General features: G+C 44.2%; 1 protein-coding gene across 1 annotated transcript in view; it reads left to right on the top strand.

Annotated features, from left to right (window-relative positions):
- The window catches only part of Adcy2 (adenylate cyclase 2), a 381296-nt gene that overhangs the window by 268423 nt on the left and 96202 nt on the right, over positions 1 to 16671 (top strand). The window contains exons 6-11 of the mRNA XM_052159930.1: positions 5651 to 5762; positions 8062 to 8189; positions 9627 to 9785; positions 10862 to 10994; positions 12178 to 12354; positions 15604 to 15647. Coding sequence (XP_052015890.1) covers positions 5651 to 5762; positions 8062 to 8189; positions 9627 to 9785; positions 10862 to 10994; positions 12178 to 12354; positions 15604 to 15647 — 753 coding nt within the window. The remainder of the gene's footprint in view (positions 1 to 5650; positions 5763 to 8061; positions 8190 to 9626; positions 9786 to 10861; positions 10995 to 12177; positions 12355 to 15603; positions 15648 to 16671) is intronic.

Consider the following 16671-nt stretch of genomic DNA (forward strand, 5'->3'; position numbering starts at 1 on the left):
CGTTCCTGTATCCCCATCCCCTAAGCCACCATTTAGCCGGTATTCCTTTCATGTTCCACCTGCCCCAAGTACTTCTTCCGGGAGTTTACTCTCTCATCCACTCACTGTGTTGATGTAAGGCTTTCTGTTCACATCGGCAATCCCCATAATCCTCTGCAAATATACCTTGGGAAATAATTGTGGGGAAATAAAAGGGGGAACCCGCGTCCTGCCAGAGCTTGCGGGCACTGGACTGGCAGACGTGGGAGACTGCTGCATGAGCCCACAGGCTAATACAGGATGGGCATCGGGGCTGTGTGAGGCCACTGGACCCCCCACTAGGGGGCGTGGGAGGGGGAAAGAGCAGTCTGTGGTCCCTGGGCCTCACAGAAGCCAGGGATGACAGGTTCTAGCTCTTGGGCATCATAGAACACCGCTGAATACCGCAGAAGAGAACAGGTGGGGGACCCCAGGCAGCAGTGGCCCCAGGCTGAAGGGAAAAGGACAGGGAGACGGCACTGGCAGGTTTCCACGTGGGCAAGAGTGTCCTTGGTCTGGTCCGGCAGCTGCTGGCAGCTGGGCTTGGTGGGGATCATGGCTGGAACGCAGAGAGCTCTCCCTGGTGGGAAATTAGACACAGGTCTTTAGGGAAAGGCCTATTCCATTGCTCCAGCACGGCGAGTCCAGATGAAAGGAGGCAGTCCATGGTTTTAGAGCTTTATTGGAGAGAGAGAGAGAGAGAGAAAGAGAGAGAGAGAGAGAGAGAGAGAGAGAGAGAGAGAGAGAGAGAGAGAGTAGAGAAGTAGAAGTTGGCCATGGCCACGTGGAGAGAGGGGGAAGGGAATGGGGAGAGAAAGGGAACAGGAGAGGAGAGGGGAGCAAGAGAGAGGAGGGGGCAAGCACCTCCTTTTATGGTGGGTTGAGCCTACCAGGTTGTTACCAGGTAACCGTGGGGCAGGGCATATCTAGCTGTTGCCAGGTGACTGTGGGGGTGGAGTCCAGCCAGAATACTAGGGGCTTGGGGCGTGGCCCTAAGTGACTGATGGCCACAGAATTATGGGGAGCTGAAGTCTCCTGTCAGGAGCCTAAGTGTCTGAGAGCATGGCTCACAGTCCCATCCCTTGTAGAATATATTCTACTGGGTCCAGAGTACGCCTCACTCAACCAGACCACAGACTGCCTTTCACGGTCCTACACCTGGCTGCATGTGTTATTCTTTAGTTTGTCATGAAAGAATCTTGAATCATACTTCAGAATGCCCGGGACCACAGATACATTTAATTGAATATCTGCTAGAAGTGGGCCCTAGCCTATTTTCTAATTCTTGGCTCTCAACCACAATCTGTTGAACATCTGCTAGAACTGGGCCCCAGTCTGCTCTCCAAATCTGGGCTCTCATCACAGGCTACTGTCTCCTAGGCCAGCTGTTTTAAATCAGAATTTTGAAACTCAGAGATGAAAAACGCACTTTACAGATACTCAGATCCGTGGCTCCTTTGGCAACAGATCTTACAAAAAGGTGCCCAGTAATGCAAGCATACACACGAACACGTGAGCCCTAGGAAACTCATTCCACCAAATGAGATCTAAAGGAGAAATATTGGATGGAGGATGGGAAACTAAGCCTATTTGAAGAAAGTTATGGCACATTAAGCAATAAAATTATTTAAAAGCCCTGTTTGCCTTTGGCTGTGTAAGCATTTCATCTATAAAGTTAAAGAAACAAGACAATTCATTTCTGGTATCTGGTGGTGTGCTGTTCCAATGTTTCCTCTTCCCAGCCTTTCCTTGTACAGACTGCTACAGTCCCTTCCCATTGCAGGAGCTAATTTCAAGCTACTTAATTGGTAATCAAAGCCTTTAAAGAAAAGGTGGTTTGTGTAAGCAGTCCTTGAATACCGTAAGCAATTAACGAACCTTCTAGCACCTGTATTTGCTGTCAATTTCTGTATAGCAGCTCACCCCCAAATTTAGTGGCCTAACAGAGACACAAGCATCTTGCATGTCTGTGGGCTAGAAGTTTGAGAAATGCTTATCCAGATGTTTAAGGCTGTGTGGTGAAACTGCAGGCCAGGTGTTGTTTATAGCTGCCAGAGGACCTGCTTTCCATCCTGCCTTCCTAGGGTGGGTCATGTGGGTTATTAGCTAGAGGCCTCAGCTCTGCTAGTTCTCACAATCAGCATCCTGACCTGACATCCTCCCAACATCGCAGCTCAGTTCTGCCAGCACAAGGAATCCATTTGCTGGGTATCTAGGCAAATCCAGAAAATGTAACCGTTACCTCCCTGTCCTGCTTTGACCTCCACTACACATGGAGTTTATTCTCCACTGATAACACTTACTAGCACTAATTAAAAATAATAATAATTTTTCAGTGTGAAGATGGCAACTGCTGGTTGACTTCTGACTCTTGATTGCCTTTCTCCAGATCTTCCCGGGTAGTTATTAAACATCCAGAGAGGCAACATTTGAAAAGCGAAAGCAAAATAAAAACTAATGTATTATTGCATAATCTTATATATCCTGCTGTCTGAAACCACCTCCTTCTTGCACCGTTCAAGACCTAGAAGATTTTTCTATACTCTGGTTAGTTTTCCCTGTCCTCAAGTTGCCACCTTTGGTAATAACGCCCACCGAGTGACAGACCTGATTCACACTGATGTCTCCTCTGACTCCTCCTGTCCCCAGCTCTGTGATTCTTCTGCATCTTTGTTTCATTGACAAGGCAAGTGTCCAGGCCCCACTACTCACGTGCTCCCACTCAGAACAGGTCTGTCTTCATCTTGCTACAATCTCGATACTTTCTTCTCCCCCCTGAGTTTACCTTCTCCTATAAATGTGTACTGTTGTCACTCCTGAGGCCCCTTTGTGCCTCTCCACTCTCTGGGACTTCGTTATCCTTCTAAGACGTGGAACTCAACACAACATCCTTGTTTATTCACCTTGTGGATGAGATGACTTAAGGCAGCAGCAAAACCTGACAAAGCTGAAGTGGTCTCCTTCCTGTGCAGGCTCATGCTCTCTGTGAATCTGGATTCCCAAACACAACTCACCCAGGAAAGGAAAGTTTCAATGTATCTTCCCGTACACTGCCTACCAGTATCTAATTAGCCACAATGTGGCTGTTTTTCCTTACATGCAGGACCATGTCTCTCCATTCCTTCTCAGCACAAACTTTCCTCAGGCTCCAGTGACCTCAGTTCCAGCTACTTCCCAGTTGCACTGTCAGGGAAATCTTATAGTAATGATGCTTTGACCATCCGCAATGCCTAGGAGGCCTTAGAGCCTCATGATTCCTTTACATGATTTCACACATTGTATGAATGGCCGCTTACTCTTTCCACATCTCTACTGCAAAATGAACTCCAAGCCAGCTTATGACACCTACTGCTGGCCTGCCATGGGCCTGCTTTGCCTGGTCCAGGTTTTAATCATGAGGAAAGCTAGGGATGTTGTAGACAGAAAGGAAGTAGCATCGCCACCCTCACATGCTCTGTTTCCAAAGGTCTTCCCGGTGTTCTTTCTCTCAATGAGCAAATTCAATCCTCCCTCTTAGAATGTGGCCCAGCCTCAGCCTCTCTGACTCCGAAGGGATCACAGAGGGAAATAGGAGAAGTTTGAGAGACTATGAGAACCACGGAAAGGCCAGTCTTTCCAGAAGCCTGCAGAAGTCACTTGTGTTGCTATTTCCCCAACAGAAGAGCACATCTGTCCCCTGGATAAAGCCATAGCTTGGGGTATAGCCTCCTATCCTGATCTGGATGCAACAAGGGCAATTGGCACCACATCGTTTTGTTTTTATTGTGGTAAAATAGACCCAATGTTTTACAGTTTAGCCACTTCTAAGGGAACGATGCTGTGGGAGAAAGTATCTTCATGGTGCTTTCCAACCATGATGATTATGTCTTCATCCCCATTAAATCCATCTCCCCACATACTCCAGGCGACCCAGCAGCAACCATTCTCCTACCTGCAGTGCTGTGTAGTGCAGGCAGCACACAGTGGAATCATGCAGCATCCGCCATTTTATGTCACTTACTGTAGGGCCTGCAAGTCCAGCACATCCTGGAATTTCATTCCTTTCCAAGGCTGACTAATATTCCAGTGTATGCATGGATACTATCTTGTACTTCTATATATCCACAGATGGACTTCAGGGTTGTTTCTACTCCCTGACTTGGAAATGAAGCAAATTTGACATTTACATACAAACAGCTGCTTGAGTCTCTGATTTAATCCTGCTGTTCTCAGGGTTAAAAGTTTCAGGAGCTACTATAGTGTGTCCCATAGCAAGCAACTGTGACCCCTACGCTTTCACCAGTAACGCACAATGGGTTCATGTTCATAGCCATATGCCTGCCAGTCTCTACATTCTGCTTTTCGTCTAATAGCCTTCTTAATGACTGTGTAACAACAGCCATCTTTATTTCGTGATGCATCTCCAGCCATAGCATATTTGTCATGTTAATGTTCAAACTAAAGGCATGAGTTTGGACTTCCCTATAAGGCCATCACGAAAATCAGGCTGTGCCGCTATCTGGCGAATGCGATACATTCCAGCACCTTGCAGTGGTTAAGTGGCCTCCACCCATCTGCACGTGTGGGGGCGGAGCTACATGTCCCAGCCACAGAGTACATCCGGGCACTCACCTCCCAGCCTGTGTGGGCTTCTTCTCCTCTAGCCCTAGGGGTTTCCCTTAACAGCACTTAGCATTTACCTTGAGTCGGTTCGGACGTCACTGTGTCCTTACCGGTTTGACCCATCATCCTGCCTGAAGTCTGAGCAGGTAGCAAATGCTGCAGGGTCACGGGATGGCCGTCCCCAACCCAGAAAAGATCATTGCTTTTTTCTTCTTTGAATTGGTGCACACAGGATTAGGCTTTATCATCTGCTGCTTCTGCTTTAGGAACTTGTACAAGGTGAGCCACGTGACAGTTCAGGGAGGGGCACTCCACTGGCCCCCGAGTGAGCCGTGGGAGTTAGGAGGCAGCTGGGCAGCAGCCAGGAGGAGGAAAGGCAAGCGTAAAGACCCAGAGCTGGACCAGGACCATGCAGCGGCTTGTCTCTCCCACTAACCCCTCATCTCCCCTTAAAATGCAGCTCTGGGAAAAGATATCAATTGTGATTTAATGAGAGGTCTATGTATTTCCTGTCCAGAAAATCACATGTTTCTGCTAAAAATATCACATACAAAGCATTTACACTGTTCTAATAGGAAATTGCCAAGACATGTCTTTACAACATAATAAAGACTTTATTTATTTATTTACCGGATATTTTCTTTATTTACATTTCAAGTGTTATCCTCTTACCTAGTTTCCCCCACTCCAGGAAATCCCCTATGCCATTCCCCTTCCCCCTGCTTCTATGAGGGTGTTCCTCCACCTACCCACCCACTCCCACCTCCCCCTCCCTCCATTCCCCTACACTGGGGCATCTATTGAGCCTCCATAGAACCAAGGATCTCTCCTCCTGTGGCTGCCTGACAAGGTTGTCCTCTGCTACATATGCAGCTAAAGTCATGTGTACCCCTTGGTTGGTGACTTAGTCCCTGGGAGCTCTGGGGGGGGGGGGGTCTGGTTGGTTGATATTGTTGTTCTTCCTATGGGGTTGCAAACACCTACAGAAAATATAGACTTTTAAATTACCTTACTCCACTTGTTTCCACAGCATATTATATGCTGACATTGTTGGCTTCACCCGCCTTGCAAGTGACTGCTCCCCTGGCGAACTGGTCCACATGCTGAATGAACTCTTTGGGAAGTTCGATCAAATTGCAAAGGTGGGTATCACAGCATCCCTTCCACGGTGAAGATGAATAAACACTAGGCGTATTTTCTCCCCTTTAAGAATGTTTGCAAAACATATCTTGTTTGCTGTAGCTAGGAAGAATAATGACATAACATGTGAGTATTTCATGTTTTCATCAAATAGCTGATCAATAGTCAACCATTTATATTTAATTTATAATTATGTATAATTCTACACTCAAAATGGTGACATTCTCTTTGTGACACTGCTTACCTTGTGCTCCCTGGGGTACCGTTGTGGGCATCTCTGTGTGAAGGTTTAACCATCCTGTCTTTGTACATTTAAGTAGGATTCTGGAAGAGTCCCTGAGGTATACAATGTGCCCTTTGAGCAAGCCCTTTATTTACTATTGTCTCTTTTTATCATACAGCTTTGTGCCACTTCAACAGACACGTCAGCTGAGTGTCATCCTCTAAATACCCATGAGTGGGAAATTTCATAAGGACATGAACTCAGACCATCTAAGATCACACTAGGCCCTACTTAGAGAAACTTCTAGAATTTCTGGCAGAATATGGATTTAAAAAAACCTTTTTTGTCAGCTCTTTTATTAAATACTTCCTTTCAGCCTAATTTTGTTTGTAAATGGCTCCCTAACACCCTCCACTATACCTATTATGGCAGCAGAACTCATGTCTGTGTGACAATCCCTCCTCTTAGGGCCTACATTTCTCCTTTTCCTGAGGATCAGTCGTATTGGAATCGGACATTTCCAGTGGGACTTCCGTGTAACTCATCATATGTGCAGTGATTCTGTTGCCAAGTCAAATGACAAAGATGGGCAACAGGAAGTATGTCTACAGAAAAATCTAGAATGATACACTTTACCCACTCAGAATAGAGGGATATTGGGATTTCCTGCAAGATTCTCTGGCTGCATCTCAGTCTAGCCAGCAGATGTAGTCTAGCTGTCAATGGTCAGAAAGGCTATCCATTTGTAAATAACAGCTCATGATACAGTTCAATAACATTAACCAAGCATCAGAAGCAAGCAGTGGCCCAGCCCACAGAATGGAGATTGGGTGAAGCACATCACTTAAGCCAAGCACATCAAGGCCAGAGTCAACCATTGGTATTAACCTCCATATTCTCTGACCTAGAATATTCATTTAGGAAGTGTACAAGGAACATGACTAATGAGTAGTTTGCTCCTTTCTCATTTGTTATAGTACACTGGCATAACTAAACACATCATCAATAGTGACATAAATAAGCATGAACACATATCCTAACTTGTGAGCTGTTAGTCGGGAAAAGACATGTGCCAAACCCCAACAAACTTACAAAGATGTCATGTGCTATTCTCAGAGGAAATAATTCATGTTAAGAAGACCTTAAGTTTTGTTGTATTTTACTAAAGAGCTCCTTAAAGGCTTTAAAAGGAATGTAGGATTGATGCATATTAATGAGATAACCTAAATATTGTGATGTAAATTATAATAATTAATGTAAAGATAATGTAAACAAGCAAAATGGGTTAGTCAAATTTTGTTTCCTTTTTATTTTTTAGGATTAGTTTTTAATCATACATACATGTGTGTCTCTGTATGGATAAGTTGCTGTCACCTCACCTGAAGCTGGAGTTACAGGGGATTGTGAGGGATCAGATACAAATGCTGGGAACTGGGTTCTCTGCAAGAGCATCCTTGCTCTTAACCATTGAGTTGTCTCTCTGGTCCCATGTTGATCAAACTTTGCATTAGAAAGATTCATCCTAATATCACAACTAGATTCTAAATGGTTTGGCTTACTGAAGTGTGAAAACAATTATCAGACAGTGTGTGTGTGTGTGTGTGTGTGTGTGTGTGTGTGTGTGTGTAGGAATCTGCTGGCAGTTAAAATAAAGGAGAAAGGCCCAAGCACAATAGAGAACACCATAAGACTCTAACACATATTAAGTCTCACTGTCTGATTCTGGTCTGAACAATTGCAATCTTCTTCACAGAATGTTTATTTGTCCTTCTCCATGAGTATTTAGAGAAGTTCAGACTACAGACAACAATCTTCCCTCTGCTCTTAGGGAAGAACCACTCCAAAGCAATCTCTGTAGGCCCCATGTCTTTTCCTTCCCATGACTTGTACTGCTTTGGAAGTGGGCTTGGGGGGGGGGGTAGCTAGTACTCTCTGGGCAGTGAGGAAAGGCGGGGTTCTGACTCCCTCACTCCATGTGCCCTGTCCATGGGAGCTGAGTCAGCGACCAATGATGCTGCTGCACAGGTCTAAATCGTTGTAGCTTGATGCAAATGAGGTCTTCTGATTTATTTCTCCAGGAGAATGAATGCATGAGAATTAAAATTCTAGGAGACTGCTATTACTGTGTTTCCGGGCTCCCCATATCTCTGCCTAACCATGCCAAGAACTGTGTGAAAATGGGACTGGATATGTGCGAAGCCATAAAGTAAGTTGTACCACTCAGAAATACTGTTTGAGTGCAGAACAATTTTGAGTTGTAATTCTCACCTGCCGCTATTTCTATTTTCTGTGTACTGGCAGTTACTGTACATTTAAGGGTAAATATGAGGAAATGGATCTATTGGCATTAGAGTGCCTCAGTCCAGGGAAAGGCAGACATGGATATTTAGGGTCATAGTTATCATCCAAGGATTTCAGTCAAACTGAGTTAAGAATTTGTTCCAATGGTGATTAAAACAAGTTCCACGCATTGGCTCTACATTCTGTTACATGTTATCTGTTGGTCTCAGATGATGAGGTGGTTTAAAATAGTTTGCATTCTTAAGACCCCAATAACGGGTGACAGACTGGGGTTCTCTCATACATTCTGGGAAATCTTTGTTCTTTTTTCTCTTACATGAAGGGACAGCACTTGTACATCCATTATCGGAGTGTAAGGTGAATCAGGAAGTCCGGTGAAGGAATGCCCTTTGGGGGAAGCCATTTACTTTTACATCCGTAGCTCATTTTTCTGGAAACTGTAACACCCTCCAATGCCATCATTGTGCAAACTCTGTGCCATTGCTGCATGATAATCGTTCGCTTTACTGAGATGTGACAGACCATTGTCTGTCCTCTGCAATGAGATGCTGTTGATCTGTGCTTCCTGTCCATTTTCCCTGAGCAATTGTCTCCAAGTGCTAGGATCATCTTCCTAAACACTTGTTTGGTAATAATACCTTGAATGGTGAATGATATGTCGATATTGTCCATATTTATTCTACTTTAGTGAAAAGTAAAATCTCTGCTTTAGTGAAATTCTTCATTGACCTCTGTTAACGGTTATCAGTACTCATAAAATATTAGATACAATTTTAAATTACATTCATTTTCATAATATACTACATACTATTAAAGCTCTTTAAATTATTTTCCTTGTTAATTAAATAATGAGTTCCATTGATAAGATTTAACCTGATGATTATTTGTTTAAATCCATATTCAGGCTGAAGTTTTTAAGTTCCCAAATAAATTCTTAATATGTTTATCAAAGATGTACCCCTCAGAAAGAACTAGAATTGTAAATGGTATTTGAAATGGGGACTGGTACTGCAAGACTGTGATGCCTAAAGGTTTTGGATTTTATACATGGCAGGAGGTCACACACAATTGATCTACTCTTGATACTTAGAAATATAAAACAATAGGAATATAAAAACAAAGCCTAAATGCTGTTACTCCTGACACCACTAAGCAGACCCTGGAGCTTTGGGTTGGTCGACTTCTAAGGTGGCTGGGAGAGCCCTTCTTCTTGTCCTCTGCCATGGGAGAGTCTACTGTCAGAAGCCTGACATGCTCTGGATAATAAAACACAGGGAATTTGGCCACGAGCTAAAGGAATAGAAGGGCACAACTGAACTGCGACCACTTTACTTCTCTTTAGGAAAGTGAGGGATGCTACCGGGGTCGATATCAACATGCGTGTGGGAGTGCATTCTGGGAACGTTCTCTGTGGTGTGATTGGCCTCCAGAAGTGGCAGTATGACGTGTGGTCTCATGATGTTACTTTGGCCAACCACATGGAGGCTGGAGGAGTTCCTGGGTAAGACAAATCTTGAATTTCTCTCTTCGAGGTGGTGGATTAATCAGACATGCCAGGTGAACAAGGTAGTAAAGGGACGCTGAGTTTTACATGACTACTCTTGCCTGTGTTGGAATCATGATACCTGTGTCCAGTGACTTCCTATGAAAATCAAACAGAGAGAGAGAGAGACAGAGACAGAGACACAGAGAGAGACAGAGACAGAGAACAGACAGATAGAAAAAAGAAAAGAAGGAAGGATGAAGGAAGGAAGGAAGCAAAGAAAGAGGAGAGAAAGAAAGAACAAAAGAAAGAAAGAACGAAAGAAAGAAACAAAAAAGAAAGAAAGAAAGAAAGAAAGAAAGAAAGAAAGAAAGAAAGAAAGAAAGAAAGAAAGAAAGATATTTTAGAGAGGCTCAGGCCCCAATACTGTAAGTCTTTCGGCCTGTATTCAAGCATATGGATATCACATAGTAAATTCTAAACCCTTATTTATTTGCAAATTTACCAATATTGATCTGAATTACCACTGAATGATTCGGTACAGGCATGGCATCACTCCAGTAGGGGAGCAGCTACAAGCAGTAGTCTAAGTATCAAAAGCAGCTGTAGAGTCTACCTGAGGTTGGCTGTCAGTCATGTGACTCTCACGTGTGTGTGTGTGTGTGTGTGTGTGTGTGAGAGAGAGAGAGAGAGAGAGAGAGAGAGAGAGAGAGAGTTGTAATTCAGTGAATCAGAGGATCATGTCTAGGGAAGGAAATCCATTCTCTCATACAGTTGAGCCCTTTGGCTAACAGACCCGGATGTGGATTTTGACAGATATTCTCACAGGAAAATTCAGGGCAATCCAACATTCTCTGATGAGGTTCACCAAACTCCCTGTGCAGGTTTCTGTGCACACAAAGAATCTGCAAGTGACCTCTAGATGCTGTTCTTCAAAGCAGCGGCAAGTAGCCTATAAACCCCCACTGAAGTCAATAGCTCTAGGAACACACCTGTTTTCCTCCACTTGGAAGAGGAATTATTCCCCACATCACAAACAAATAGAACATCTTTCTTTACATTTATCCTTTACATGTTTACATTTTCGATTCCAGACGTGTTCACATTTCGTCGGTCACCCTGGAGCACTTGAATGGGGCTTATAAAGTGGAGGAAGGAGACGGGGAGATACGAGACCCATATTTAAAGCAGCACTTGGTGAAAACCTACTTTGTAATCAACCCCAAGGTCAGTACCACGGTGCAGTGTTTATAATTAGCTCCTTACTTCTGTGATTGGGAAGGAAGAACAAAAGTATTGTTGCAGGTAGTGCTTTTAGCCAGGAATTGGTATATTTCTCTGCTACTCTTCATGCTCAATCCACTTTAAATGTTATCAATGGCTCGGTTATAGAAGACACTTTGTAATGATGAGTTCAAATATTTGTTCGGAAAACGTTTTAAATGGATCTCCTGTCTATATGCTGGGGTATGGATGAAGGATGATGGCTAGGGTTTCCTTAGAGATCTGTCTATGTCAGTATGCTTTGCCTGTGAAAAGGCTCTCGGTGTGTACAGCCTTGAAATCTGTAAGTTGAGAAGAAATAGATTTTTATTGGAACCATTAAAACATAAGAATCTGGTGAGGTGAACTAAGATAACTATGAAAAAAGAGAGGAGGGATTTCATGATTAACAAGCCAACCTCACAATCCAATTGTGGAGATGTGGGTACCCCAGGCCCGCTTCCCTTGTGTTCCAGAGAGCCGATCACCTGGGAGGTGCACAGACAGGAAAGTGCGGCCTCTGTGTGTGCACACTGCCTGGTCGATGAGATCGAGGGACTCTGGGCTTTCAGTGTTGTAAACTTCCTGCCAGATTGGTATTAACATCATTTTCAGTCTAACACCCTGAAGCTTGGGCAGTTGCCTGTCTCCAAGCAGCACTACTAGTAAATGATGCAAGATGGGCTTTAGAACAGCCAAGATCACAAAATCAAATTAAATTCGTGAGCATTCATCTGTGGTAGCTTCACTGAAGCCTGGTTTGCCTTTAGGGACACACTTCTGATTAGCTTCACGGTTGACCTAGAGGTAATGTGCGTCAGCTATCATGAGTGACAAGCAGATGGTACATGTCACATATTCAAGCCAAGAACCCAGGTGTGTGAGGCCACCCAGCATGACCATCACAGCCAAACCTAGTTACAAAACCATCAACACAAACCAAAGAAGATCCTAAGTTCTGCAAAAGGGTTTCCTTTATGCATCATTATCCATGAAATATTAATGCTTTTACTGAGTTTCTATGGCAGGTGAGTTTTACCCTCTAGAAAAAAGCAATTCTCTTGGCCAATGAGGCTGGAGCAGAACCGGGGAAGGGATGAGGGGGGTTGGTGTGTGCCTATTGTGATGCTCTGCTTCTCCTCCCAAGGGAGAGAGACGAAGTCCTCAGCATCTCTTCAGACCCCGACACACCCTCGATGGAGCCAAGATGAGAGCATCTGTCCGCATGACCCGGTACTTGGAGTCCTGGGGAGCAGCCAAGCCGTTCGCACATCTGCACCACAGAGATAGCATGACCACCGAGAACGGGAAGATTAGCACCACGGTATGCCTGCGTGGTGGGAGGGCTGAGAGCTCCTACCCCAGCAAAGAACCAGCCATTTCCAGCCAGAATCATGCTTGTCTGCAATGATGCTGACCTCAGTCCGTGGGTGACAAGATGATTTAGCCAAGCTCTTCTTTCTTTTACAAAAAGTGTATGATACCTTAAGCATCTAATTAAAGCAGATGTAAAGCCAGGATGTCCTGCTCACAGGTAATATTAAGACTATTCAAGTCCTCGGTGTGTAGCTCTACAACAATCTGCCTGCCCCGCCCGCCACTGTGGTCTATTCAGGTCTCGGGAGTGCAGGCTCTCCAATAGCATTTCCGGTCCTTTTGCTGTGTTTCCCTCTTTTGGTTCCATCCAGAAATGCCAAAGCTTCTCACAGTGGGGACTCTTGCAATAAGATGCAGAGAAGAATGTAGAAGACAGATCCACAGAAAGTAGGAAGAGTAACACAGTTACATGATTAACATAATCCTAAAAGCAGGCTTCAATCTTGAAACAGAGTCGAGTCTCCTGTGTAATGGCAGGATAACGTTGAGATAAAATGTAGTGTTTTATGGTTCTCGTTGGCTAAGAAAGGGCATGGCAGTCTGATGAGTGAAAATCAGCCTTCCATCCTTCCTCTTCAACATGCCTCAGACTTGACAGCAAATCCTTAAGTCCAGCAGGTGGGGGCTATGCATCCTTGAGATTATCACATAATTACATCCTTTCCCCTTCTCTTTGTACCCAGCAAACCCTCCGACATAACACTCCTTCTTTCAAATTCACTGACTCTTTTTTTCATTAATTGCTATTATATACCTAACTTAAAATAGGTGTAAATCAAGAGAAGGTTGTGAGGGATCAGTCAACCGGAGACAGGGTTGGGACAGAGCCTGGAGTTTACATTCTAACGATGAGGGAGATCATGGTGGAACAGGATCAATGAATAGCGCTATGTCAGGTTCAATGAGCGCCATGAAGAAGGTCAATGTAAGTGTATCAGGGAGTGAAATGGGGGTGGGGATGAACGGCTCAGGTGACAGCTCCTGAGAGGAGCTGGCAGGAGAGCGAGGCCAAGTCCCTCAAAGGAAGTGAGTGTGGAATCTCAAAGACTCTGAGAGAGAGAAGTGTCCCCTCCTCCTAAGGGTGCAGCAGACACAGTGAGAAACATAGTCAAGGTCTGCTTGCCAAGGGGAGCAGACGAGGCTTGAGGGTGAAATGAATCCATGGCTGCAGCAGGTCCCACAGCTGGAGAATGAGGGTAGATTGGGTGATCACTATAAGGAGAAGTTAGGTTACTTAAAATGGAAGTCATGACCTTTCTAACAACCACCATCATGTTGCGATGCCTTCTTCATATCTCAGTTCAACAAGGAAAGGCCAGGGTTGTTGTGCAAGCCTGAAACATGGGGGAGGTTAGCGCTGGAGCTGCCACCTCCATGGAGGCTGAGGATCAGCGTGAAACCATCAGGAGAGAGGGACCCATGCTGGGGTCAGCGAGCACTCGGGACACTTAGAAAAGGCACCCCAGGCTCCAGTATCCGTTCCCAATTGAAATCAACATTCCTAGTTTAAAAAAAAAACATGAAGCATAAGTTTGTTTGAATTTACTGTTCTAGCTTTTACTTTAATTCCACTGCAGTGTACACAGAAGCATCCCTGCGGCTTTTGTTTGTTCGATTGATTGGTTTTTAACTCTCTTGCTGTTGTTAGGCAGTAAGCTATCTGCTGTCCTTCCCAACCCATGTCTCCCAGTCTTTCTGGAATTTCCTTTGCTCATCTGGCATTTCCTCTTCCTGTCCATTGGCTCCCGAGTCTACACGTTTAAACCATGCTGCCATTTCTTACAGCCTGGTTTGCCAATGCATCCTTGGACAGATGTTTACAGATCCTTTTGAGTTTGAAAGACTGTCAAACATTTGTGTGATGTCATGCCGAGATTCATTTCCAGTTGATTGTGAATTTCTGACAGTTCTAATGAAGTCTTCTGCAAGCCACTGTTTGAAGCTAAATTTGAACATTTTAAGATTGCAAACTTTTAAAAAGCCAAATTATGTTGCTACTCCCAGCATCTCAATAACCAATGTTTATGGATTACAGCGACATTTTTTATTAATCATCCTATTCATTCACATTTCAAATGCTGTCCCCCTTCCCAGTCTCCCCTCCAGAAACCCCGCATCCCATCTTCTCTCCCCTTTACCTCTAAGAGGGTGCTCCCCAACCCACCCACTCCCACCTCACCTTTACTTCTAAGAGGGTGCTCCCCGACCCACCCACTCCCACCTCACCTTTACCTCTAAGAGGGTGCTCCCCAACCCACCCACTTCCACCTCACCTTTACCTCTAAGAGGGTGCTCCCCAACCCACCCACTCCCACCTCACCTTTACCTCTAAGAGGGTGCTCCCCGACCCACCCACTGCCACCTCACTGCTCTAGCATCCCCTATGCTGGAGCATCGAGCCTCCACAGGACAAAGGGGCTCCTCCCATTGATGGCGGACAAGGCCATCCTCTGCTACACATGTATCTGGAGCCTCCATGTATGCTCTTTGGCTGGTGATTTAATCCCTGTGAGTTCTTGGTGGTCATTACTTGATAATGTTCTTTGTGTGAGGTTGAAATCCCCTTCAGCTCCTTAAGTGCTTCCCCTAGCTCTTCCATTAGGGTTCCCAGCTCAGTCCAATGGTTGCCTGTAAGTGTCTGCATCTGTATTGGTCAGGTGCTGGGAAAACCTCTCAGGAAACAACCATACCAGGCTCATGTTGGCAAGCACTTCTTGGCATCAGTAATAGTGTGGGGGTTTAGTATGTGCAGGTGGGATGGATCCCTAGGTGGGGCGGTCTCTGCTTGGCCTTTCCTTTAGTCTCTTTTCCATTTTTTGTTCCTGTCTTTCCTTTGGTCAGGAACATTTCTGGGTTAAAAATTTGGAGATGTGTGAGTAGCCCCATCCCTCAAGTTGGGGCTGTGCCTGACTATTGGAGGTGGTCTCTATAGGTTGTGATTCCTCTTTATTGGGTATTTCACCTGAAGTCATCACCATTGGGTTCTGGTAGCCATATACCAACATTTTAAGTCTTTAAGTGTTTATGATAAGCCCTTTTTTCTCAGGTATATTGTCACTTAATTATTTAAATTATGTTCACCATAGAGAAGAAATATGTACCATTTCAGAATCATTTGTACCATCTCAGAATCGTTGGCACATTCTTCCTGAAAGATGTTTTTGACACCACTAATTAAGTTTCTTTTTTATTACAGGATGTGCCAATGGGTCAACATAATTTTCAAAATCGCACCTTAAGGTATGGCTTGTCATTGACTATTTAATTTCTGAAGGCATATTGCTTGTTATTTATTTCTGAGAGTAATTATCATCAATTAGAGCTGTTTCAAAGGTGTCTTCCAAAAGAGCAGCTACTGTGAAGAGCCCTATCAAATTACTCCCAGCTTCTAAAAATAAGAATATTAGTGTCTTGTTATTAGGCCTGAGAGAGAGAGAAGAGGAAAACACCACCTGCTCGACACTTTGCACTGTTAAATGCTTTCTTGCAATCACTCTTCCTCCTAGACATACGGAGTTTTAAATATCTGAATTGTTTTACATTTTTTAACTGCTGCTTAAAAATCAGTGTTTGTTTAGAATCCCAAAAGTGACCACCCCCCCTGCAAGTTGCCTACCCTGCTCAAAAAGCGAGGCCTTTTCAAGAATGTCCTTATGTGTCCTGCCGCTATGCTCAGTAAAACCGTGTCTCCATCTTTTTGTTTAATTTTGTGTGGATTGGCGTTTGCGTGTATGTATTTATGCATACCATGTGCATGTATGAACCACAGAGGCCAAAAGAGGGCGACTCAGTCCCTCAGTCTGGGAGTTTCAAAGAGTTGGCAACTATAACATGGGTGCTGGGAACTGAACCTAGGTCCCCTGCAACAGTAACAGTGTCTTTATTGATGTAATAATCTCTTTGGGCCCTACTAGATATTTAACCTCACACTGATCTATCTTACACTTTACTGTAATGTTGTAATAATGTAAGCTATTGGCACAAAAGTTAAGGTAACTTTTCTTTCCCAACAAAAAGGCTACCTTTTTGGTTTACAAAAATTGTAAGAAAAAATGTAAGATCCAACACATTTTCCTATAGAATATGCAATGTATCCAAGAAGAAAGCAAACACACCTGTCCGGCCTGTTTGTTTTCCAGAGCCCTTCCATATGACAGCTGCAATGAACCCTAATTTGTGTTTTCGCAAGTGTGAAATTGTAACATTGAAATTTAGTACTTTCATCTCTATATTATGAAGATGATAAGGCTCTTGGGGTTTTTTT

This window comes from Apodemus sylvaticus, chromosome 16 (assembly GCF_947179515.1).
Source record: "Apodemus sylvaticus chromosome 16, mApoSyl1.1, whole genome shotgun sequence".
Taxonomy (NCBI): domain Eukaryota; kingdom Metazoa; phylum Chordata; class Mammalia; order Rodentia; family Muridae; genus Apodemus; species Apodemus sylvaticus.